This window comes from Barbatula barbatula (genome assembly GCF_947034865.1).
Source record: "Barbatula barbatula genome assembly, chromosome: 3".
NCBI lineage: Eukaryota > Metazoa > Chordata > Actinopteri > Cypriniformes > Nemacheilidae > Barbatula > Barbatula barbatula.
This window is the reverse complement of record NC_136764.1, coordinates 16,684,719-16,711,222: the sequence shown is the minus strand read 5'-3', so window position 1 is coordinate 16,711,222 and position 26,504 is coordinate 16,684,719. Positions and strand designations below refer to the sequence as shown.

The window sequence follows — 26,504 nt, the reverse complement described above, 5'->3', positions numbered from 1 at the left end:
GGTGAGCAACACGTTGCGCATTCCTGTGAAAGGTGTTCCGACGCCCTCAGAGCTAACACCCAAATCGTACCCAAAACTTTCTGCGATGTTATTTTAACGAACTATAGATGCACGAAAGAGTTCAAAAGAACATCTTGCTCATTGACTTAAATAGTTCTGCTTGGAAATTGAAACGTCGAACGTCGTGGGGTGTGTGAAACGGGGGTCAACATATTGCATGATAAAACGTTGAAATTCCGAACGGGGTATTTATAAAATGAACTCAACTCAATAACCTCTGTAAACTACTGGGCTTTAAAAAATACCGTTTTAGTCATTTAATAAGTGTAAATATTTAACATAAGCTAAATAAAATTAGCCTATTTAATTTACCAAATTATGCAAATAGTATTTTAAAGAACTCTTATTCAATTATAACACAATAAAACGAGACTTTTTCTACGACTTTACGATTCTAGATATGGAGATATCGACTTTCGACACCGATGAATGATGATGCAAATGTCAATAACAAATGTTCTTTGCGCTACATTTTTCTGCATATCTGAAGGACCTTGAAGGGACGTTGACTCGAGCTGAGACTATGACTGAATATCCAGTGCTTCTTATAGGGTAGGATATCATCTTGTATTGAACTGGTCTGAGAAAATCTGTCCTCGTTAGAAAATCTAGACAAGGTAATCAGGCGCATTCCCTCATACGAATAACACTGTGCCCTTGAGACCCCACAAGAAAACCTAGTCCATTAAATGCCCTTTATATTGAAAAGATGAGAAGCAAATACTTAAAAATTCTAACGAAATGATCTGAACGCAGTTAGCTGACTTCTTAAGCACTGTAAAGGCAGTTTATCGTCATCAACATTTGACACCTTAACAGGTTGCTATTTAGTCTTTGCCAGCTACTCACATTTCTCGTCGCCGGTGAACGCAACAGTCCAAACGTCACCTACGCCGCTCCATTAAATGACGCAAAATGCAAGAAATCCTCACACAATTAATACAACGAAATGAACAAACGACTAATGACGTCAGTGTCTCTGGTCACAGTTGTATCTCTAGACGATCCAGATACTTTCTCTACAATTGTCCTCGCTGGTGATGTGGCAGTGCCCTGTTGCTGATGCCGATGTAGCTCTCTCTCGTCTTTCCATTCGGCTCAGACCGCCACAGAAACTTCACAAAGGCGAATGCTTTCGTTAACACACAGTTCACGGTGCTAATGCATCACCAATCGTTCCGGATTAGTGTGCGCTGCACGCGCTGATAGGTAAAGGAGTAATTGAGCCGGCAGAGCCCGGGGCGCGTGCACCAGGAATTGATTCTGTGATGCAATGCGGGTTCCGTTACAGGTTTAGTTATAGCAGGTTGACTCCACTTCTGTTCCTATTGCCCGTCATCAATACCATGTGATGGCGCATTTGTCTTGATCAGTGCACAGAATGTTAAATTATGCGGTAGTGTCTGTCTGTCTGTCTGTCTGTCTGTCTGTCTGTCTATCTCTCTCTCTCTCTCTCTCTCTCTCTCTCTCTCTCTCTCTCTCTCCATCCATCCATCCATCCATCCATCCATCCATCCATCCATCCATCCATCCATCCATCCATCCATCCATCCATCCATCCATCCATCCATCCATCCATCCATCCATCCATCCATCCATCCATCCATCCATCCATCCATCTATCTATCTATCTATCTATCTATCTATCTATCTATCTATCTATCTATCTATCTATCTATCTATCGAAGAGCAATGACTGCATCAATAAATGTGCACATCTTATAATATTTCAGGTATGTTCAGAGCACGTATAGTGATTGCAGTGACTCTAAAGAGTAGCCTACAGCTAAGCCTTTCCCCATTCTGGTTCTCCACAGCTGGAGTGAGAATTAGAGAGGGTGTTGCTATCCTCTGGGACGAGATAATGATTAGGAAGAAACACTCCTATATATTTACAGTAAAATTACTATTCCATTTTTAGTGTTCACGTTTGCTGCACATAAGCAGTGAGTGCACAATGATCTCTCAATTGTGGATAGGCAATAATTTGCAAGGTCTTGATACAACAGGTGTTTGTTGTGAATGCATATTTGCTATGTTCCTCATATATCTATCCAAACATGCTATATTTCACACTGTAGCACTGTGAAGACTGAGTGTGAAGTTGAACTTTAGAAAAAATTGAACAATGCTAAAGGGATATCTGTCTATTGAAGTAAGGATTAGAAAATGGTCTGCTATGAGTTATTCTCAGAGATGAATGAGACTGCCTGCTTGCATGACAAGCCTGCTGGTGTCTCTGTCCCTGTGATCATAAATGTTATTTTGTTATATTATATAATAATTATATTAAGTCTGACAAAAGAGATTACTCATAAATAAACATACACGTCCTGATATAAACATGGCTTCAACTGGCAACACTACCCATACAATCCATAAACATAGTACGATTATAAGCAGACCCATAACTACATACAACATGGGGACATCAACTATGTATTTTTAATTGAGTTTTAAAATATAATAGGAAAAGTAAATTGCAAACGTATTATATATGTGTACAATGTATATATACTGTAGGCCTCAGTAGTGACATCAGGAGTGAAGGAAGACATGGAAAGGCATGTTGGCAGACAAGAGAAGATTGACCAAAAAACAAAACATTAACCCGGCCTATGTGTGGCCTTTTTTTGTTTGTTCAGCTTAACTAAACATATGATTAAAATGAGAGTTGAACTCTTTAAATGTTCATTCAACCAAAAAGTGCATCGCTAAATTATAGCCTACTAAAGGAAAAAAGGATTTGCAACCCTCATTTTTATGTTGGCTCGAGTGGTGAAGCAAATGAAAGGAAAGTCGTGGCTTGTTCAGACACGAGATAAAAATTGTCCAGCCGGGAAAGGAACAGTAGAAAAAAACAGAGTGTGGCCAATGCACAGTTCAGGACTAGTAGTGGAGAGGCACACATCTGCATGGAGTTTTTTACATTACGTCTTCAAAAGAAGACGTTCTCCAATGGGAAGTAACAAGACCAACGATTTCATGGTGTAACTGGGCATGGATTTAAGTAGTGAGTATGACTGACGTCCTTGTAGAGAGATCACAACTCCTGAGTTGTAAACACTTTTCTTCTCTCTTGTTTTTACATATCTTGCGAGGTTATTTAGCTGATATTTCTTGACAGATAATTTGAGTTTTGAAAACAATTTAACTTTAATAACACGAATAACCAATTAGCATTACATGTACATTCAGTCATCATAATATCAAAAATCTACAAGTTTAGTAACATTTCTAACTGTTTAGGTATACATTAAGTATTTGCAACCTTGTCAATTTTTTATTATTTTGATAAAGCTCAATTTGTTAACACTAAAAGCATTTATTGATTTCAGTAAATGTTCATTTTAACATGTTATACAAATATATTTTTAATCGAACGTTGTATCTGTTAACATATGCACTGCTCAATGAGCATACATGAATAAATGAACAAAAAAAAGAAAGTACGAATGTATTGTTTAGCTAATGCATTAACTGATAATGAACCTTACTGGACACTGTTACAATTCATTACGGTGGTCCACATGCTTTCCCATTCTGATTGTTGTTTCACAGGAGTACTTGTAATGGTGTTGAGCATAGTTGCCTCTGAACTGTCTCATGTTCGCACTAAACCATTGGACTTTGTGTGCAATAGCGAAGCCAGAGGAGTGATGAACAAGGTGAAAGACTTGGAAAATGAAATGGTAAGACCAGGGCAACTCTTTCATGTGTCTCCAACAACTATGTGTGCCTCTTCCTGTACACCATTTGCAACTCATAAGAGATACACTGTTAGCTGATATATTTTTACTTCGGTGTAGATAAATATTAGCTTTGTAATCCAAATGACATTCTGTACCAAAATAAAACCATTAGGCTATATATCAATTGAATAATCAATCAATGAATCATGCTGTGATCAACTCTCAACAATCAAATGAATCATTTCAGTTGCAAGGTTTATCAGTGTGTTTGTTTATGTTCATAGTTTTTAGTCCTGCCTCATTAAGATGAATTATTGCCACACTCCGCTTGATGGATATCTGATATGTGTCATTCCGCCTATTTGCATGACACCTACTTTGCTTGATGCTCAGCTGTCATTGCCTTTCCGAGGGCCATATATTGTTGAATCTTTCTTTATTTCACAGTACTTTGCACTACGTCTGCATCTCCGCTTTTCTAAACACGATCTAGATGTTTGATGTGCTGTATTTTTTTTCTAACTTCGCAGGTAGACTGCAACGCTGTAGCGTCTCTACCCTCTCCTATTCAATTACCATGCATCAGGATTCACAAAGCAACCTGGGAGAAAAAATCAGTGAGTTGTTCAATGCAGCCCACTCCCACACACTTCCTCCATTAGAGCACCCACACTGTGCTCTCGGGTACACGCTCTCTGAGACACCCGTGTATGTGCGTTCCAGGTGCATGAGCGGAGGGCTGAGATCCTGCTGTCTTTGGGGACTCTAGCGCAGGATGTACAGACTGCCAGGACACTCAGCCAACCTGGCTGTGGGCTTACTCTGCTGGAGCACTTGGAACACAGTATCAACAACTACCTGCATGTAGTGAAACGTCTTCAAGGGGAGGTGAGGATGATCAGTTGTGCTGCAGCTCAGATATAGGCTTGTGTTATGGAGGAACTTGCTGACACCGTGAGATGTTTACAAAGAGCTTTTAGATAATTATATAAGAATGATGAAGTAAGATTCAATACACTTTTCAAGATTAAAAATTTTGCACATCCTTTTCTTGTGTTATTTTTGTAGTCATTATACAAGTAATACAGAACATGCAAATTAACTAGAATAATAGGCAAAAAAATATAAAATAACTTAAAACATGAATGGATTTTTTTCTATAATGGAATGCGATTAAGGGACCACGTAGTGCTACAAGAAATATCCTGCCTTCCCGGAATCTTTGTTGATTTGTTACGTCATCTTGGTGGCTTTGACTCCAGGAGACCTTTGCCTTCCTCCCACAGGAAAGACAGGGAGATAGACACATACTAGACCAGTGAGAATGATGGCAACATGGTGCTTTCTGAAGTGCTTTACAGCCATGATAAAATATACACATGGCAACTCTTAGGAACAGAAACATGCTGTTGAGTCGAGGCAACACGTCATATTTTCTTTTTACTCATTTTTACAACCTACTTCAGGTCAGAATCACAGTTTGTTTTTTCCAAAAAACATCAACAATGACCCAGCATATGCTAATGTTTCAAATTAGCTCATTCATTGCTCTCTCACAGAAAAAGTCCTTGTTCTTTTTTCACACTATGATTATTTTTAGCCTGAACACCATCTTCCCTATCTGTCCATCTGTGTCTGGTCCAGCAGGGGGAGCTAGCAGAGCCCCAGGCAAAGAGCTGTCTGGGTCAGGACTCTAAGGATTTGGGTCTGGTGTTGAAGTACTTTGGACGGCTGCTCACAGGCAAGCTGGAATGGCTCATCACGGAGATGGCGAAGGGGTGTTAGACTAAAAAACTGAATTGTAATCTCTGCCTTTCTTCAACCTTGTATAATGGGACCAGACAGGCTCAATCAATTTTAACAATGGCTCACCTACAGAGAAAACGGAGTGCCAGCCATGCACTTTGCAGTAGACCACCAACTGTGTTACAAGAAGAAAAGTACATGACGTGTTAATGGCAAGACTGCGCCATCTACTGGATCATAGATCAACTCAAAGCACTGACACACCTGTTGTGGGGCACCTACTGAACTGTTGAAAACTTTTTAGTTCTTGTTGAAAATGTAATTTTAAATTACAGATCATATTTATTTATCTTATAGTTTATGATTATTTGATTATATATATATATATATAAAATAAAGTGACACATGTATAGGCTACATGGGAAATAATCAAATGAAGGCCAAAATATGCACATTGTAGTACACAGGCTAGTCACTTGATCTACACACTCCAACGTATTTAAATCTAGAGGATTTGTGTAAATGATATATTTTGTTTGCATCATACTAATGTTAATGCATTGGATTACGACAATTTAAGATTGCAATGTGTTGTACATTGAAACATTTATGCACTAACACAAAACACACAAGTAGCCTACATTTAACACAAGTAACATTTTAGAAATATTTCAATTACAAAAGAATTCCTTTCAGTATACTTTTCTTATTTTTCCTTTTACTGCAGTCTTGTAAAATGTATTATTTGTAGCAGTTTGTAAGATGTACATATATAAATATTTAAGTATATTTTTTCATGTAATTATTGTGTGAGTTTTGTTTCTATTACATGTGGTATTTATGTTTAATATTTTCCAACAGCATCTGTTTCTTAAGTAAAGGCCTTAATAATTGTTTTATGTTACTATTAAACAGAAAATTAGTATTCAGATTATATATTAAAAGATTAAAAGGTTTTAAACAGGACTTAAAGGGTCATATTTATCAAATAGATCATGAAAGAAATGGTATAGCAACCTTATCCTCGCTTGTCTCTGGTTGTATATTACTGTGCCCTTGCAGTAACACCGCTTCAGTCTGTCTGTATGTGTAACTGTTTGTAAAAGCTCTTTTTCCTATTTCATAGTTTACATTTTTGTTCCATCTAAAGCCTACTAACATATCCTAGCGGTGTTTCAAACCCAGTCTGTCCCATTTAAATCAGGACAATCTAGTTCAAATAAAGCTGAATTCTTGGTTGTGTATAGTACCATCATTAGGATCATGTTTTTAATATCTGTGAATGTGCCTTTAACATCACCGGTTAAATTAAATCCACCCTTGTTCTTTGCTAGTCATATGCTGTAGACCAAATAGCCTTTCATTCTCATGTTGGTCTAAACAGGCAAATTTTCTTTATATGTGGTCTGTAGAACAGGAAAATGTTATGTGTATATTTATAGTTCTGACTTCATTTGAAGTAAAGTCTTCGGCTATGCGTGCACATTAGAGATCATAAGCATTTTTATTTTTAAATAACTGCCCCCCAGATAGCACAATGCATCTGGTTTACACCTATTTGACATCTGCATTTACAGCTGCAGGACATCTGCAATACATAGTTTGCTCATCTACAATACGTCTCGGAGATGTCTGAACGTCTGTAATACGTCTGCTAAAGATCTGGAGATCTGGAAAACATCTGCTACATAAAAACATCTGCTAAACATTAGAAAGAGCTGCTTTACTTCCATTCTAAATCGTACACAGCTTACAGACATCTTATAGATGTCTATATGATGTCCGACAGCAGAGATCTCAGAGACGTATTGCAGATGAGCAAACAATGTATTCTAGATGTCTTGCAGACGTCAAATAGACTTAAGCCACATGTATGTGTGCTATCAGGGCCTTGACTGTTCAAATCACTGTGGTGCCCAGATTTAAGAGGCTTGTTGCTTCAGTTATGTTTACTTATTCAAAGTCCGTTTACGGAAGTCGTCTCACTCGGCGGCCATGTCTGCAACTCTGGGCAGTTAATAGCAAGTCCACAGTCCTATCTTCTTGCTGGCGGAAGGCAGATATTATTAAATCGCTGGCAAAAATCACAATTAAACAGCATATGTCCTATCACTAATTAAACCTGACATGAACTGTACCATAAATTGGGTTTGCTAAGCTCAAAGTCGACATGCAATCAAACAGGAAAATTCTAAATGTTTTACACAGTGTTGCAGTGATTATTATAAATGATTTATCTGCACACTTGTAATCTTTAATCAAAAACGAAAAAGAGGTAGGACTATACTGACTGTCCAATGGCCAGACATTTTTATCCTTAATCTGCAGAGGATCAATTTATAACAAACCAATCAAAAAGGGAACGCGCAAAATAAAGCCCCCGCCCTACATTCTTTTCTTATTTTAGAAGCGAATTACGTCACGATACGGAAAATAAGTCAATCGCAACTTTCGTTTCATGGTGACTTTAAATTGACAAAAAAAAAACTTTTACGAGATGGCTTCATCTACTGTGCATGCGCACAGACTGGCAAGCGCCCCATGAGAGCCCCGCCCCAGAGAATCGTCAGACTATACTGATTGACGATTGGCTCGTTTCACTAGCAGGCGGGACAACCTTCACTAGAGCGGCCGTATTGAGCGTTGCTTTCCTCCCCATTCATTGTAATGGCGCATCTTGTTCATATTAATATCTTTGATTTATTTCAATTCAGTTTAGGTTGATTTTCAAATAATCGATATACATCTATAGACGTGTAACATTTTGATTGTTTAACCTCAAGACCCGCAACCTCATTTGATTTCCACAATATAATTCCACATTGCACATCTTCAGAATGTGCTGAACGTGGTGGGATTCTGGCGATGTTACCGATGTCACCTACCCAGATAGCACAAAAAATATCCGCAACTTATTTTTGCCGCCAGCCCTAAGCTGTCGGCTATAGGTGCGTCTCGCTGGCGGTGATGAAACGTTTGCCGCCGAATACGTCACTCATATGCATCTGTCAGTGTTGTATTCATGCCGATTTTCCTTCTGCTCTTCTACCGTAAAATAACTTATGAGACAATATCTATAATGTTTTAATAGTTCAATGTTGGATATATTAGTCTAACATCAACAATGGAATATCACAATAAAAAACGATCAGTTAACAATTCAACTCGCCCCTTGCCCACCATAGACATTGTCCTTGTGATTTAAATGGTCACGATAAATTACCCGAACATCTGTATTTCCCAAGAGAACCAAAGTCCAACATTTTCTGCAATTCGATGATAAGACTGGAAAAAAGCTCTATTGCAAAGTTTGTAATCCTACTAAATATTATATTTTTTATTCAGCTATTACAGAAAAACACATTTTGCTCTTCATTGCCTTTCTTCCTTTACTGCATTTCAATACCAATTAGATGTATATGTGAGGCTCATTTGCTCTTAATGTGCGTTTATTGGATTGCTGTTCCGCAGATGTTTAAACCGAAATTACAATTCACAGTGTTTGCAATAGCTATGTGTAGATTTATTGCATATATAGTAACATATAGAGATAACAATGTATAGGCTACTCTAAAAACACATAACACAAAAATATTAAGTTTAAATATTTTAATGTGTAAACGAGCCTCAAATTATCGAGCATACATTTTTCTTCTCCTTTGGACCTCTTGGTGTCGCACTTTAAACAGTGACTGGTGAGGCCTACAAATAGAAAGTATCATGAATATTAATCATTGTATGGTGACGTATCTTCCTGGAGTGTCCAATCCAGAGCCAATACCCCAGTGTAGTACATCCCCAGAGGATTTCTTTCCCTCTATAACTGTTAATATTGCTGTCAAATTTAGAAGATTTGTATTTTATTAGCATCTCATTACGACTCGGATGAAAATAAGTACTTTCAGTGTACTATACGTTTTACTATTATTTTAATAAACTGCATTCAAATCTCCATAAAGAGCGTATAGCTAGGTTAACGTGAGATTTTATTAAATAAATAAACGCCTGCGTGTGATCCTAAAAGATGACGGATCGTTGCGTTGAAATGACGTCACGTGGGTTGCGGCGGCGCCGCCCGCTCCGCATTTTTCTTCTGGAACCAGAAACGCGTTTACCACACACAAGGTTACGAAACAGACGCCATTTTGGCTCAATAGTGCGTCACTTGTAAGGGAACGTTATGTCACGGCGCTTCGGCGTGGCTTGAGCCAAAATGTCGCACTCCCGCTGCAGTTCGTAGTAACCTTCTCCGTTAAACCTTTGGGGGAGGGATATAGGAAAGCTGTCACGCAACTACTTCTTCCCCGACTTTTGTGGAAGATCGGAAAATGGCCTAGTCGTGCCTGGAGGTATTCTGCAGCTGTCAGAGTCGTTATTGTTTGTTCCGATGACGAGAAGTATGTTGAATTTCGCTTGTGGAGTTCCATGGCGGAATCGTGCGTGACGATGGGTAATCCAGCGGTGAGTGAGATATCAGCCCTGAAATGTCTCTAATCACAGATGTGATGTTTACTACATTAAAACTACGAGTTCAGCATGTCGCACTTTAGCTCAAAAACTGCCATGACTGATGGATGGAATTGTCACGCGAGCTGTTAAACTGTTGGTGTTTATGTGTGTGTCTTCAACGGGTTAATTCAGACTGAAGTGTTTTTATATTCACTTTTCAAGCGACAAGATTATCCCCAGTCTGTTTATAAAGTGTTTTAAAATAGCTGGTAATCAGGTTAGTAAACACGCCGTGCAATATTCAGACATGTAGCGGTTTAGTTGAGTCTGTCTGTCGACACTGCAAAATAAGCCTCAGGTATCTGTGAGTGCCGTCTCCTAATAGTCGGTAATTGTTTGTCATGAAATGTGTTAAAGTGATGTGCACTGTACACATAATCATTTTCGTCAGCAAACAGTAAACAATGTAATTTATATAATATGTTAATGTAGCCTAATATATAATTTTGTTAAATGTATGTTCTTTTATGTTTTATTGTATTTCTGATGTGCATTACTAGTATCTCTAGCACGTGTAAGGAAATATTGACTGTTACTAAGAAAGTTATGAAATGAACATCTTATTTAGAATTGTCCAGGATAGGAATAGTGATTTGACACAACCAAAATGTAAAGAACCCGGTTAATCACATTGTGTTTTCTAAAATAGTGTCATTTCACAATATTAATAATGCGGTGGGGTTGGAGGAACGGTCATTCGGCTGGAAACTTGCACTGTCAGAGTGAATCAAACTATTCCCGTAATGCAGAAGTTACCATTAACTTTCTCATGTGTGAGTGAGCATGCTTGACTTATTTATACATTTGGGAAAATAGGAAACGCTGCAGAGGAAGCTCTTGAAATCCAGCTAACCCAGTGGCAGACTGCCAGATTCCTGCTTTTTGAGCTGTACAACCTGACAGCTTGTTGCTTGTAATGTTGTTAAATATGTGGCACCTCACCTCACTGACAAATTAACCGAGGCTAGTTCCTTGTGTTGTTTTCCTTTTCCGTCTTTAAGAGGAGATTAAAGTAATAATCTTGTAATTATAAGGCATTTGCTGTCATGGATAAGAGATGCACATTTTTGCAAGCTCTATTTTTTCAGTTTATGATAAAGTGTCACTGCATTTTTTTCCCTTCATTTGTGGAGGTGTATGTTCATTTTCACGAATAGGTGAAATTCCACAGCGTGCCAGTGTCTTTATCCAGTTGGTAGTGACAGTGAAACATTCCTGGAGTGCGGAAACTAATCAAACTGAGCTTCCCCTCACCGATCCTAACTGCACCAACTGCGCCTGATGGATACTTTGGAAAACTAACAATAACAGGAAGGAACTTCATATTTGGGTAAAATGAATATCTTAGCATTCCAGTGTCAAGTTATTCCAAGTTAGCAAGTTCAGACTGATCTAGTCACATGACATTCTTAAAGGGAACCCAGTGTATAGAGAGATTTATGGCTTAATGCGTTGTAATAGCCTTACACTACTAGCATTTGTCGATAAAAACACACCAAATATTTTCAATTCTTTAAAAAAACCCGAAATGCAATACTAATTTTAACCTAAGGAGGCCACCATGTTCTTTTTCGATGACGTAAAATGGTTGCAAGCACATCTAGGGAGCCAAACTAAACACAAACACACTAATCAGATCTTCAGTAAATATAAGGTTCTTTAGGATAATATATATATATCTATATATATATTTAAAAGATGCCCAATTGGCAAAAGGGGCCTATAGTGTGCCAAGAAAAATTCCCCCATACCATTACACCACCACCCTGCACAGTGGTAACAAGGCATGATGGATCCATGTTCTCTTTCTGTTTATGCCAAATTCTGACTCTACCATCTGAATGTCTCAAGAGAAATCGAGACTCATCAGACCAGGCGACATTTTTCCAGTCTTCAATTGTCCAATTTTGTAGAGCTCGTATAAATTGTAGCCTCTTTTTCCTATTTGTAGTGGAGATGAGTGATACCCGGTGGGGTCTTCTGCTGTTGTAGCCCATCCGCCTCAAGGTTGTGGCTTCACAAATGCTTTGCTGCATACCTCGGTTGTAACGAGTGGATATTTCAGTCAAAGTTGCTCTTCTATCAGCTTGAATCAGTCTGCCCATTCTCCTCTGACCTCTAGCATCAACAAGGCATTTTCGCCCACAGGACTGCCGCATACTGGATGTTTTTACCTTTTCACACCATTCTTTGTAAACCATAGAAATGGTTGTGCATGAAAATTCCAGTAACTGAGCAGATTGTGAAATCAGAATAGCACCAACAACCATGCCATGCTCAAAATTGCTTAAATCACCGTTCTTTCCCATTCTGACATTCAGTTTGGAGTTCAGGAGATTGTCTTGACAAAGACCACACCCCTAAATGCACTGAAGCAACTGCCATGTGATTGGTTGATTAGAACAGGTGTTCCTAATAATCCTTTAGGCGAGTGTATGTATATAATGCTAAAGAAAGAAAGAAATTAAAGATGCTATTTGGTGTATTACCATACATTTTAATGTTGTTTGTCAGAAACAATACAAACATGCATATTAATAACCAAAATAATTTCAAATTTATTATATACATGACGTTTTATCCATTATACAATGCATTTTATCCAGATTTGGACTTTTTGATATTGCTTTATCAACGTAATTGTCTTCTCTCCCTCGATCATTAGCTGACGGGTCAATATTCACGTGTGCTCTAATACAGAATAAATAACCAAACCTCAAGCATTATTATAGTGTTTATCAGTATATTCTCATAATGTATAAAGTATCCGATTTTGGTGGATACTGATGTCTTAAAGGCGGTAGTTACTTTGAAGCTGTGATTCAATGCACGCTTACCTTGAAGAGATGCTTTTTGATACTGAAAACTTTCTTCTTTTATGGCAGGCAGGCTGGCTTGTGTCAAGAGGACATACCGCCACCTACTGTCCCGCTGTGTTTATTTATCTGATCTTATGTTTAACATGTTATATTTTACTGTTATATATGGAAAACGTGTATGCTTCACTGTTGCGAAAGAGAACAGGTTTAGGTTGCAACCATTTGACATCACAGATTTTCACGCAAAAAAAGTTTAGGAAAACTGTGACAGTTACACTGTTTTTTTTATTTCACAATTATAAAGTCAATGCCGCTGTTAATATATGAAGCCATACATCACTCTATACCCAAGAAACCTTTTAATGTTTAGGAGATTTGTTGTGCACATTTTTTTATAATGAACATTTAAAAGTGTAAGCAAACCTTCATCACAGAACATTGAAATATTTAATATACATCTTACTATACTACATTTGTGAGTCAAGAACATAAAGATCAAGCTATTATGATACAGAGCATAAAGAGCTACTTACGATATTTCGTCTGGTAACAGACCAACAAAATCATACAAGTAGGTGTGGCATATGGTGTTTCTTATTTAACAGCTTTGTTATGTAACAGCTCACACTAGCTCATTGGAATCAGTTCATGCACACTGTCACAATCCATATTCTGTTTGCCCATTCAGTTCTTATTTGTGACATAGTTTGCAACTGTTTAGTCTACTCATTGACAGCCCATATTTAATACACACTGCATTAAAATGTTATCCCACTTTTTTCAGGCCCAAAAATATGTTTTGCCTTTAATGTCTGCACTTAAAATGACTCGTTCTGAGTTTACAAGTATAAAAGTGCAGCATGTTGGTTAAGTCTAATTGCTTATGCATTATTAAGGGAGTCTGCTGAGTAATTAAATGTTAATCAGATATGGTCCTTACTCCCTGGTGTCTTGGGTCGTAACCAGCTTGTCTCCAAAAACACTGTATTCCAGTGACTCATCATGAAGGTTGTTCCTCTATAGCAAACATACGGCAAACTTAAAAATTGGCTTTAAATCCTACAACAATAATTTTGTATGAAAATGGGTGGTTTGGTGGAAACTTGTTAGTTGTCTATTTAAACGGTTTTATTGTAATTAAAGGCTTACATTTGTACAAGCAGAATGAATCATTAGGTTGTGCATTTTCGTCTTCATGGAAGGGTTGGTACTTGGGAGGATTTAAAATATACAAAATATATGTAAATATAGATTTTTTGTCAGTATTTAAAATAGATTTATTTTCTTATTAAACACATTATTGACGATTATAGTATAATTGAAATATGCTAAAATATTATAGATTATTAAGAACATAAAAATGTAACGCATACATAAGTTGGCAAGACCTGTATCGTGGTAGACACGTTACAACTGACTGACAAAGTTATTTCAAGGCATCGATTACAGACAGTCCTCCTAAATGTGACGTTCATGATAAACAATTATGTTCTCAGTAACCCTCCATTTCCTCAATCAATCTTGTTTAGGTAAATCAGCCATGCTTGTGTAAGCATCCCTTCATACTTAACAAACAGAATGATCTCTCCTACCTACATCCCTTTGTTTTGTTTTTTCTTAACACTACTAATACATTTTGAATGCGTTTGTGTAATTTAGCATAACGCAATATTGTCTGCCATGTACAAAGTGTCCAAATATAAACTGAACTTCATCTCACACTGTAGGTATTCATATACAGTGTGACTTTACCATCTAATGAAATTTAACTAAACTATAAGACAAAAATAATTGATAATTGGGAAAGAAAATAAAGGCAACATTTTTTGTAGTCTAAATTGATATCTGTTATTTTGACTTCTTTAGAGATTAATTTTAAATTCATGGGGCCCGTTTCCCCCACCTTACTGTTTCTTATTCCCTTCCTCCCATTACGTCTTCTGCTGACATTGTGGCAAACCGTGCATAAGCGTAAAATGTGTTGAGTCTGCAACTTTCAGAAGCCTCTGCTTGCCTGAATATCTAGTCTCTGGTGTAATCCTCAGCACACTTGTTCTTCTGTGTGACTAGCTTTCTGTTGCCCACTTTTCCAATCATGTATTGTCCATTGATCTTTTATCATACATTCAGCCACAACTGAAAGCACAGCAAAATACTTTCTCTCAAATTGTAATGTCATATCATACAGAGGTTAACGGAGGGGTTAAACATGATGTCTCTAACAAAAGGCTTAGTTTGAATGAAACATGGCAAGAAGAATTTAATAAATTCATTATAGTTCTGTTCTGTTTTAGGTTTGGCTGTCCAGTGTTTGTGAGACTGGATGAAACAGGGGCTCTCCCAGGAGCCCTTTGTGCAGATTTACCTGCATTTACTAAAGAGAACCTCTGGGCAGGTGAGTAGGTAGTTCTTGCCCTGAATTTTGGGTTAGCTATGTTCAAATCCATTGTTAAATGGCTATTCATGCACTCTTAGCACATTCTGTATAATGCACCAGAATGCTTAATAAACTTAGCAACTGCAAACAGCCTGCAGTTCAGAAAAAATTAACGGTGCAAGAACCCTCTTGGGGCAACACTGTTTATTAGCACACTTGTTTTCATCTTTGTACTTCTGTACTTAGTATTGTGTCTTTTAATATAAATACAACCTTCCGTTCAGGTTCACACGAGTCTTGGCAGGGTGGAGTTTCTTGACTCATGGAGAATTACTTCCAGGCTGAGGCGTTTAACCTAGACAAGGTGTTGGATGAGTTTGAACAGAATGAAGGTACTCTCAGACTACTATTTGATTTTATTATCTTGCAGAACAAAAATAAACATGAAATAGGACTGGCTGCTACCATATACTCTTAAAAATAAAGGTGCTTAAAAGGTTCTTTACAGGGATGCCATAGAATAACCATTTTGTCAAAGGTTCTTTAATGAACCGTCTCTTTTTTAGTTGTTCATAATCTGAAGAACCTTTTTTCGCCACAAAGAACCTTTTGTGAAACAGAAAGGTTTTTTATGGAACCAAAAGGTTCCACTCCGGCTTGGGTTAAGCGACACACAGTGTGCTTCTCACGGGAAGGTAGTTGTGCTGGTGGTAGCAGTCTGTAGTGTAAATGGGGTCAATTGAATTAGCATTTCCCCTCAGGATTTGTGCTTCCCTCTGATTTTCCTGGAGACCTGTTTAATTGGTGTCACAGTCAAGCGTGTGTAATTTTCAATGTTTAGGTTGTGTGTTTTTGTGTAATAACAGAATATTGTTGAGACAACACCTCCTGGTACACAGCCTTATTAAATTGACTGTTTGAAATGTATTGATTGCTTTTGTCCAGTATGTAACAAAGAAGTTTAAATGCCACAAAGGCTTACCTCTCTCTCATACACACATACTCTTGTGTATTGAATGGCAGAGGAAATGTATTGTATATCCCCTCTCCGACACTAATCTTGACAGATTAATGGGGGTGAAAGGCGACTTTCTCCATTAAACAACCATCCTTGGGCCCCACAAGAATAGAAATAATAGGTAGAAAGTGTATGTGTGTGTTCCATCATGCTTAAATCTGTGTAAGAGAGAACGGGAATTCTTGCTCACATTCCAAAGCATTCATGTGTCAGTTTGACAGATGGATCCCAAGGCAATGACCAGATTGGCCCACTTCCCGAACATTTTCCAATCTAGCTTGACCTCCTTTCTCAATTTATCTTCTATTTGTTTAAATTTTCACACACTTTCTTGTACAGAAACTAATGAGAGCTTTCTCCATTTGGCTCGTGCTTTCAGATGAAACAGACCCACCGATTCTCTCGGATGCCAAGTGGACTCAGATCCTGGCCCCACCGTCACACTTACTTTCCCTGAACCCTGCATTAACCCACTCTGACCTCAACCCAAAGGACAGCCCTCTCAGCTTCAAGCCACTTCTGGACACCCACACCTCAGACGGCTCCTCTTTGCCTGAGGTCACCTGGTTAGAGAGAAAGCAGGGGCTGGGGAAACAGCCAGAGGGCAAGAGCGAGGACCGGACAGCAGAAGTCCACAGTCCTCCTCTGCCCCAGCCAAACATTGGCAAGTTGGTGAGCACTGACGGACAGTTGCCGGACGTGGCACTGGAGAACGGCTATTTATCTAGTCCTAATCATAGTGGTGGTTCTGATGTGCAGACCAAAGATGATACAAATCAGCCTGTCGCAGATCAGCAGGGTGTTGTGGAAGGTGATCTCTCTGACCGTAGGAAGAAGCAGAATGGTACTGATGAAGGAAAGGATGCTGGTGAGTTCGCTCTTCCTAAGGATGGACCTGGACATAGGCAGTTTGTTTTGAAGAATGGTGTCTCACATGCTGAGATGGAAGAAAGCAAGACTGTCAGTGGTTCACCTGTAGGGGAACTGGATGATGGAATAAGGGATTGTAATCTGACAGTTACAGGGAGAAGTAATACCCAGAAAGAAGAAAAAGATAATGGTGATGTAAAAGTGGATTGTGAGAGAGAAAATCATGAAGGTGCCTTTCAAAATGGTGGAGTCATTGAGAATGAAAGTGAAGGAAAAAATGCCTGGGCATCTAATCAGGAAGAGAAAGTCAAATTGTTAGAGAAGGACCCAGAGGCGATGCACAGACTCTCAGCTGCTGAATCCCCGGCTACGGAGATGTCCCCATCCAATGGTCTTGTTGTTGACCTTAATAGAGATGCACACAGTCAACCACTCGCGTCATCAAAGGAAGACTCTGTTACGGAGGAAAAAGAGATGGAAGAGAGCAAACAAGAGTGTGATACAGTTCGAGGTTCAGACGTTGGCAGAACAGGCAAACTGAACAGCCGACTGCAACCTGTCAGCGTGCCCTATGGTGGAGCCCGACCAAAACAGCCTGTGAGTCTTAAGCTGCAACTTTCACAGCCTCTGTCGAGTCAAGTCCAGAATGAGTTTGGCTCCTCTGGCAAGAACAAGAACCTGGAGCTACAATGCAGGACTGAGTCATCTTGTGGAGGTACTGAGTCTGGTCTGGTAAGAATGAATGGAGATACTGGAGACGCTTCTTCGGGTATCCTTATCCCCTCGGAGAGTCCTGACAATGACCTCCAGGCAGGTCAACAAGAAATTCTCTCAAGAAAACCTTCCAGCTCTTTGGGAGAGGTGGCACCTGTGTGGGTTCCTGACTCTCAAGCACCCATCTGTATGAAGTGCAAGGTCAAGTTCACTTTCACTAAACGAAGGCATCATTGTCGGGCTTGTGGCAAGGTAAGGATTTGCATTCTTTAATTAGTGGTTCTTTGTTTTCTATTTCTCACACAGAACGGTAATAAACTAAGTTTAAATCATTCTCAATGCCAATTTCTTGGACAGAATGGCAAATTGTTTTTATGGCTAAGAAACTGAAGCATACTGTAGGGCCTTTGAAAAACTAATTTAAATGGTTCTTAATGTCAGCAGGAGAGCATGGCAAGTCTTATATAAAGTTTCAGAAATACAGTCATACATAAAATTCTGAAGATCGTTCATTTAGATGAACATGTCAAAAGCAGGCTTTCAAGAAAAAGTGTAAAGTAATGGGAAGTCCTAGAAGCACATTTAGAGACGTTATTCTCTCTTTTATTCGTATCATGATTCTTATATTTGATACTTACACAAGGTAAGGGCACAGTCCTATACAAAAAGATTTGTATTCTTATCATATGTAGCTTTGCACACTGCAGACATCTAGAATGGTTTTGATCAGAGGGCTCTCTTAACTTATATCTTACATTTTGCTTTTTGTAATATAGGTCATATCTTTATCGGAATTATATCGTATCGACCGAAATGAAGAAATATATTTCAAAATCAATTTTGCCCATATCGTCAAGCCTTATTTAAGAAATATAACTTTTGCATGAAAGATGAAAGCTCAAAGGGAATTCAAGTCTGTCCCTCTTCCCACATTTAAATGACCAGCTTGTATTCGCTCTAGTGTCTAATATTGTTGAAATTGGATGTCATGGATTGATATCACTAGCTACGTTTACATGGACACATTGGATTAATTTATTCAGATTGTGCAATTTGAATGTAGTGTTTACATGAAAGCTAAATAAAGTGATCTGATTGAATATGACATGCGCACTCTGCACAAGTGTTCATCAAAATACTCAAATACACATGTTGTGTGTATTTCTTTTTTTAAATGTACGGTTTATAAAGGCACAGTTATGTCTCATGCCAATGAAAACCATGGCAAAACTACCAAGACCTATCAGAGCGTCTGCAGGCAAACAGTGTTTACATGTTCTATCAAGAGGATTACAATACAAACGGCATAAACCACCACTTACAATCCCAATGAAATTTCAATCTGTTTGGGCATTTTGAACTACACAATTGCGTGTGTAATTCTTGACGGAATTTTACATGATAGAAGAACTGGGATTGTTCAAGACATGTTTATGTCTGGTGTTGGTTCAGAAATCGTGGGCAGTTCTTGTAGTTGTGAATTAGTGTTGGACGGTATATCGGTTCATACTGAATGTCGGTGTGTATTTTTGTTATTATATGGATTTTTGCTATACCGTATTACCGGTGTTATGTAGTTTAAACAATGTGTGGAACGCGGTGCAGCCTGGCACTCTTTCAACGGGTTTCCTTTTCACTGTTGCACTATGACCGGCCATTCACACAGAATTTTTCTTTCTATGTCGCGCCACTACTGTATCATAATTTTTCTATATAACCTTGCATGAGCGGTTACGTTACTTATTCCGTTCATGTAGCAATGGGAGCGCGCACCGCACATGTAACACACAATTGCAAGTTCGCATGACATTATAACATCTTCAAAAAGCGAGCGTTTTACCCCCATACCTGCTCAATATAAGCATAAAACATGATCTGTTTATAGTTTTAACTGTTTCTCTGTATGCTATGATGAGGATTGACAGCGTGATGCGATCGGTTTCCTCCCACATATCTAATTTAAGCCTTAGTTTTATGATTTAAATCTATGATATAAGGAAATCATGTGAACACAGGAGATATCACATGCATGTTTTAATGGTAAAATTATTACTATTGTGAATTCAACTTCTCAGACAGATGGTATTAATCTTCGGGTTTGTGCCCATTCTCTTGAAGTTGGAAGCACCAGTGCTACCCATAGATATGGTGCTACCAAGGAAAAAGTTAATTTTGAGCTTTATTTCTCTATTTATATCCTGTCATATTAATTTATGGTCATACCGCCCAGCACTATTGTGAATCATTGGGTTATTAGTTGTGCTAATTTATCTTGTTTAATTTCAGTTTGTCTGTATTAATTTCAAACACAAGAAATGTCTCTGATGTCGGTCTGGCCAGGTGTTCTGTGCTGCTTGTTGTAGTCTGAAAAGCAGGCTGATGTACATGGACAGGAAAGAAGCGAGAGTTTGTGTCATCTGCCACCGCGAAATTATGAATGGTGAGTAATGTAAAACTGTTCTCAAGAATAATAAGTTTCCCTGTTTATGCTGGGAGTTTTTATACCTCAACAAACTTCCTCTGTAGCCTTAATAAACATGAGTCATAGTTACATGACTTTTTGTGTACATGACATTTGGCAGTAGCTCTAGATTCCTGAAATGTTTGATAGATTGTGGTAATTGAATGCTTTAAGGATTTAATTGAATGCCCATGTAAAGCTGCTTTGTAACAATGCACATTGTGAAAAGCTCTATATAAATCAAATTGAATTGAATTTAAGGAACTCAATAATGTTTGTCATGTCGTTGCCGAAAATGAATACTGTCATTTACTCACCCTCAAGTTGTTCCAACCCTGTTTACACTTATTTGTTCGGATGAACAAAGATACTTGGAATATATTGGATATATTAGAAAAATATTAGCAACGGACAATGTCTGGAACATCATTGGAAATCATTGACTAACATTTTTTTTTAGCATTTCTTTTGTTCTGTTGAACACAAAATTAGATATTTTGAAGCATGTAGGAAAACAGACAGTTCTGGGGCACCATTCTCTACAATTTACATGTGTTCTACTATGGTAGTCTATGATGTCCCAGAAATGTCAGTTGCTAACATTCTTCCAAATATCTTTATTAATATAACAAAACAAAGAAATGTATACAGGTTTGGAACAACTTGGGGGGAGTAATTCATGACAGAATCTCATTTTTGGGTGAAGTATCCCTTTAACATACCAACATGAAGTTTACATTCAGCATCTTTGATTTGGGTGGTTTTTTTTAGCAGTTTTGAACATGTAAACTAATAAATAACAAAGAAATACGTACAGGAAGGGTACAGTTTGCTTTTTAAAATGAAGGACGTTAATGTGTGAGTAACCAGAACCTGTTTATCCTGCATCCTTAGTTCAAGCATTGGAGAATATGGGAGGTGGCTGCAACCAGAGCCCGAATCCCAACAACCCAGCCGAGTACTGCTCCACCATTCCTCCTCTTCAGCAGGCCCAGGCATCAGGAGCGCTCAGCTCCCCTCCACCAACTGTCATGGTGCCTGTTGGTGTCCTTAAACAACCAGGCACTGATGGTAAAGATTGACATGATAATGACGAAAATTAAGAATTTGTGAATCTCAAAAATTTCCAGGCTTTTTATCAAGGCAAGAGATGTATGTTACCTTGTATGTGTACCATCAGGTTCTGTACGAGAGCAAAGAAGGGTTTGGTTTGCTGACGGAATTTTACCCAACGGGGAAGCTACAGACTCTTCACAAGGGCCTACACCAAACCCCAACCCCTCACAGCCTGCAGATGTGTCCCAAAATTCAAGCAAGTCCTCTGGAGGCAGCGCTTTTGAGGTGAGAAGTTACTTGTTTCATTTAAGCATCCTAAACTGAGCAGGTCATCTGAGGACCGCCACCTGTCCGAGCGTGCTACACAAGTCCTAGTCCAGGCTCTTGTCCTGTCCAGACTAGACTATTGCTATGTGCTACTGGCTTGACTTTCAGCTTGCACAACCAAGCCTCTACAGATGATCCAGAATGCAGTGGCAAGAGTGGTCTGAACCGAAGAGAGCACACGTCACTCCTCTCTTCATTAAGTTACATTGGCTCCCTATAGTCGCTCACATCAAATTCAAAGCTCTGCTTTTGGCCTACAAGACCACCATTGTTTCGGCACTCCTTTATCTTCACTCATAAAAATGGAGAGTTATGTACCCGCCAGATCCCTACACTCTTCAAATGAACGACGTCTTGTAGTGCCAGATTCTGTAGCCATCTTTAGGAGTCGGATGAAACAGCACCTGACCGACTAGTTCTGACATCTTTATCTTTTCTGTGTGTGATGGAAATGTAACGCCTCTTACCATGTTTGGAAGATCAGGTTCCAAAGCAATTGTACTCACAGCTACACACACCTTACCTGCATATACTTGTACATTTGAGTGCTCTTGGTCAAATCTTACCACGAACTGACATAGATTTGTGGGGGTGTGGTTACACGAAGCGTTTCAGGCAGGTCTGGGTGAGCATTCGCTTTTAGACAGAATGCATCTTTTGTTCCGACACTTTAATTTGAGCAATTTTTTGTGTCTAATACATGCATGGGCAACTTATAACTCACTAAAGACGCAGAAAAACACGCATTTGCCCCATATGATCCCTTTAATACCTTGCTTAAACAGGGGATGTAGAGTCAGATTTGTAGTTTATGCATGCTGTGTAATTTTTTGTGTCATGTAAAAAACATGGTTTATCTTTCGGCATGTTTCAGCTGTAAATTTGTCTGTCGTCTCATCCTTAGGTGGCACACGGCCCCAGAGCCCCGACCACGAGCCCTGTGGGCAGTTCCCTTAGTCTGATCCCAGAGGACGGGCTTCCTCCCATCCTCATCTCCACAGGCATCAAAGGAGGTACGGGAGGCCACATCACAGGTGCTTGCCCATCCTCACCATTCAGCTGCCTCCACTCCTCAAATATGAGCACTTGTGCTTGTCTCTGTGTGTGTGTGTGTTTATGCATGTATTTTTTACGTTTTTGTTTACATCTCAACCAGTCATGCACAGGGCTTTCATTCGGTGGCTTTCCTTATCAGTGTTGTACCATATGAGAACAGCCTGCCATGGACAGTGATCTGTTTAATGTCAGTTACATGATTGATGTAAGGTGTCTTATGTGCAGACTATGCAGTGGAGGAGAGACCATCTGAGATTCTGCTTATGCAGCAGCTGGAGGAGGGGGGTCCTGATCCTCTGGTGTTTGTTCTCAATGCAAACCTGCTGGCCATGGTCAAACTGGTCAACTGTGAGTCCGACACAGTTTTTTTACAAGCTCTGTCGAAATAAATTTTTGTGTTTTAAAGGGAAAGTTCACCCACAAATTAAGTTAATTTTTCTAATTTTCATTAGTTGCTCACTGTCAAGACAGTCTGAACCTGTATGACTTCTGCTGAACACAATATAAGATATTTTATAAGGTTGTTAATGAAACAACGTTGGCCCGTTTAGTTTTTGTGTTCCATGGAAGAAAGATTATTGCACAGGTGTTGAACAACAGGAGGGCATTTTTTTTTATTCTGGGTAAACTAGCCCTTTGAATTGCTTATGCAGTGAATCCCTATATACTGGTTAGTTGAAAATGTATAAGACTGTAACATTTATTAATCTATCTTTTTAGTCTCAAGGTAAAATGTAAATGTTGGTTTAACTTTTGTTATTATTTGAATAAACACTTTACTTATAAACACTATCACTTTTTTGTAACTATTATTGCTCTTTTTTGGAACTGAAAGTTAATGGGAATTTTTTACTTCTACCAGAAATTTCTTCACGATTCTCATGAACCATAACTCTATTTCTATGTCTGTCTTGTTGGCAGATGTAAACAGGAAGTGCTGGTATATGACAACAAAGGGAATGCATGCCGTGGGCCAGGCGGAGGTTGTAGTGCTTCTGCAGTGCCTTCCTGATGAGAAAAGCATTCCAAAGGACATCTTCAGCCACTTCGTACAGCTCTACAGGGAGTCTCTCACAGGTAAACTGATACACCTCCACAAGGGTGGCCGTTCTAGTAAACCGATCCAGACGAAATGAGACCGAGTCCTATATAGATAAAATTAGACTGCTCTATCAAGGGTCTCTCAAAGGTACAATGAGGCTGCTGTCCCCTGTGGTTTGCGGAAATTGTCCTCCAGTTTGAGGTGCAGACACAGATTAGCTCCCATGTTATGTTACACTGACTGCCTTTCTTTTGAGCCTCATGTTTGATGCTTGTCACATTAGTATATTGTAACATTAGTTTAACATTTAATTTTACTTACCACTCTTGCCATTTTGGATAAATTCGAAACTATAAAAAGTTCCTTATAGTGCATTCTGGGTTTGCTTCTTTTATGTATATTTTGTTGTAAAATGTTTTATGTGTGACAAATTTTTCTCTGCAGGAAATGTATTAAGCCACCTGGGCCACTCCTTTTTCACCCAAAGCTTTCTGGGCAGCAAAGAGCATGGCGGCTTCCTTTACATCAGCCCCACCTTCCAGTCCCTGCAGGACCTGCCATTGCCTAACCCACCCTACCTCTTTGGCATCCTATTGCAGAAGTGGGAGACCCCCTGGGCCAAGGTCTTTCCCATCCGGCTCATGCTCCGCCTAGGGGCAGAATACAGATGTAAGTTTGTGGTAAGATGTGGTATTAAAAAAGTCTGCAGAGCTACTAATCTTTGTTCTAAAATTGTCATTTGGATAAATGGTGTAATACTGCTGTGACGTCTTGAGTAAGTTGTGCACTTACAAGGTAATAATCAATATGCAATGTTATTATCATGCCTGCTGGCATAGGGAGAAATCTACACAGACACACACACACACACACACACATAGAACTTCTCTGCACTAATTCGTAAGCTCTGCCTCCTGTGGAGATGGAATATATTAACAGGGTATTTCCTACTGAGACTTCTAACTCATGAATCTCAGTCTTGACGTGCAATGGGCTCAGCACGTACCAACCTAGTCTCTTGTATGCTCGGGGAGGGTTTTGGCTGTGGATTTTAGTAGGGGTGAGCATGAAGGGGTCTGTAGAGGCAGATAGATCAAATAGATTTAAGACAGGATTTTTGTTACAGTTGCAATATTATATTTTACAGGATCTTTATCTCATTGTAATTGTAAAGGAGATTATTGTAAATTGTCTATTCTTGCAGTCTTTGCATGGTCTTAAAGGGACATGATGTCAGAATTGTCAATTTTGGGTTAATAATCTTATCATATTGTGACTCCCCTGTGTTACAGTCTACCCCTGTCCGCTGTTTAGCGTCCGCTTCAGAAAACCTCTTTTTGGAGAGACCGGTCACACCATCATGAACTTATTGGCTGTAAGACTTCTTTTTTAACTTCATCCCCTCAATAAGCACATGCCTGAACCAAAGAAAAGGTTCTTAAAGAAGTTGCTATTTCCAGGATTTCCGTAACTACCAGTACACGTTACCAGTGGTGAAAGGGCTGGTGGTGGACATGGAAGTGAGGAAGACATGCATTAAGATACCCAGCAACCGTTACAATGAGGTGAATAGAGACTTAGACATTTGATCTCACAAAACCTGTTTGGTTGGTTGTCATCAGGCAGCAAATAATAATAGAATGCATGGAAATGTAAGGTTCAACAGCTTGAATAAATGTTAACATAACAGATTAGAGCATGATAACAGCTGTCTAACGGAACAAGTGATGCATGCATGACAGTTTTTGGTCTTGAACTTTTGCTTGGACCGTGTTTGATGAAGCAGAACTTCTTGTTGCAGACATTTAATAGGCACAGATTAAAGAACAGCCTTGTCGTTTACTTTCTGTACTTGCTTTAGAAGCTGTCTTAAAGAGTCTTAAAGATAATTTTTATTGTTGATTTCAGAAAGGATGACCTGTGAAGGTTTGTGGATGGTTGACAAATAAATGTGTACATGTGTCATGTTGTATGATAGCAGAAATATAGATAGTGAAAATAATAATAATTGTAATAATTAATAATAATAATCTCTCTTTGCTGTTTTATATTATAGGCTAAAAATAATTTAAAATAATTTTTTGACATGTCACACCACAAGTCACAATTGTGTATTTGTTAACCACCCATGTTCATTTGAGTGGTTTAACATTATATCTCAAACAGTGATTTGATTTTAGGACTGTCAATCAAAAGAGTCAACAAGAAGTTTAAGAAATGTGTTTAAAATATATTAATGTAAAATTAATAATAACATTTTATTTTCAATTAAATGCAGTTTCTTTGCATTTCCTTCTTTCTCAGCTAATGAAGGCAATGATTAAGTCCAATGAGCATGTTCTGGCCATGGGAGCGTGCTTCAATGACCGGGCAGACTCCCACCTGGTGTGTGTTCAGAATGACGACGGTAACTACCAGACGCAGGCCATCAGTATTCATCATCAGCCTCGCAAAGGTGTGTCACCATTAAATACGTTTACATTTTAAAACATTAGAATGTTTTATCTTGTGGTTTTATTCTGCGTACCAGGGTTTCCGGGGTCATTGGCAATTTAGAAATTAGGAATTTCTGGAGTTTTGATTATAAATGAAATAACTGGAAAAGTCATGGAAATGTATTGGTCAAACAGTGTTGAAACCTTAGAGTACCGTGTGTTAAACTGTCTAGCCCAAAAAGTAATAAAAAGCTTCTAATGCAGAGTGATTAATAGATATGTGTGTAGTAATGTTGCTTTATGAAAACATGTTTCGAATGTT

The 26,504-nt window shown here is 38.7% G+C and overlaps 2 protein-coding genes across 4 annotated transcripts in view; both read left to right on the top strand.

The window, feature by feature from the left end:
* Positions 1–3,018: 3,018 nt before the first annotated feature.
* thpo (thrombopoietin) lies at positions 3,019–5,537 on the top strand (the record flags this gene model as incomplete). Its single annotated transcript, XM_079451937.1, is given in 6 exon segments — positions 3,019–3,051; positions 3,055–3,073; positions 3,622–3,752; positions 4,283–4,369; positions 4,476–4,640; positions 5,400–5,537. Coding segments are annotated over 6 exon segments (573 nt in total).
* A 4,008-nt stretch (positions 5,538–9,545) lies between these two features.
* Positions 9,546–26,504, top strand: part of zfyve9a (zinc finger, FYVE domain containing 9a) — a 20,848-nt gene continuing 3,889 nt past the window's right edge. Inside the window, exons 1-15 of one of the 3 annotated variants that reach the window (XM_079452579.1) lie at positions 9,546–9,959; positions 11,165–11,337; positions 15,121–15,221; positions 15,488–15,595; positions 16,601–18,057; positions 20,146–20,245; positions 21,161–21,337; positions 21,447–21,607; positions 22,554–22,683; positions 22,931–23,053; positions 23,627–23,782; positions 24,192–24,416; positions 25,040–25,122; positions 25,208–25,312; positions 26,052–26,202. In XM_079452579.1, the coding sequence (XP_079308705.1) occupies positions 15,526–15,595; positions 16,601–18,057; positions 20,146–20,245; positions 21,161–21,337; positions 21,447–21,607; positions 22,554–22,683; positions 22,931–23,053; positions 23,627–23,782; positions 24,192–24,416; positions 25,040–25,122; positions 25,208–25,312; positions 26,052–26,202 (2,938 nt within the window). In that variant the 5' untranslated portion in view covers positions 9,546–9,959; positions 11,165–11,337; positions 15,121–15,221; positions 15,488–15,525. The remainder of the gene's footprint in view (positions 9,960–11,164; positions 11,338–15,120; positions 15,222–15,487; positions 15,596–16,600; positions 18,058–20,145; positions 20,246–21,160; positions 21,338–21,446; positions 21,608–22,553; positions 22,684–22,930; positions 23,054–23,626; positions 23,783–24,191; positions 24,417–25,039; positions 25,123–25,207; positions 25,313–26,051; positions 26,203–26,504) is intronic. The other 2 variants (XM_079452580.1, XM_079452578.1) reach the window with 2 other exon arrangements.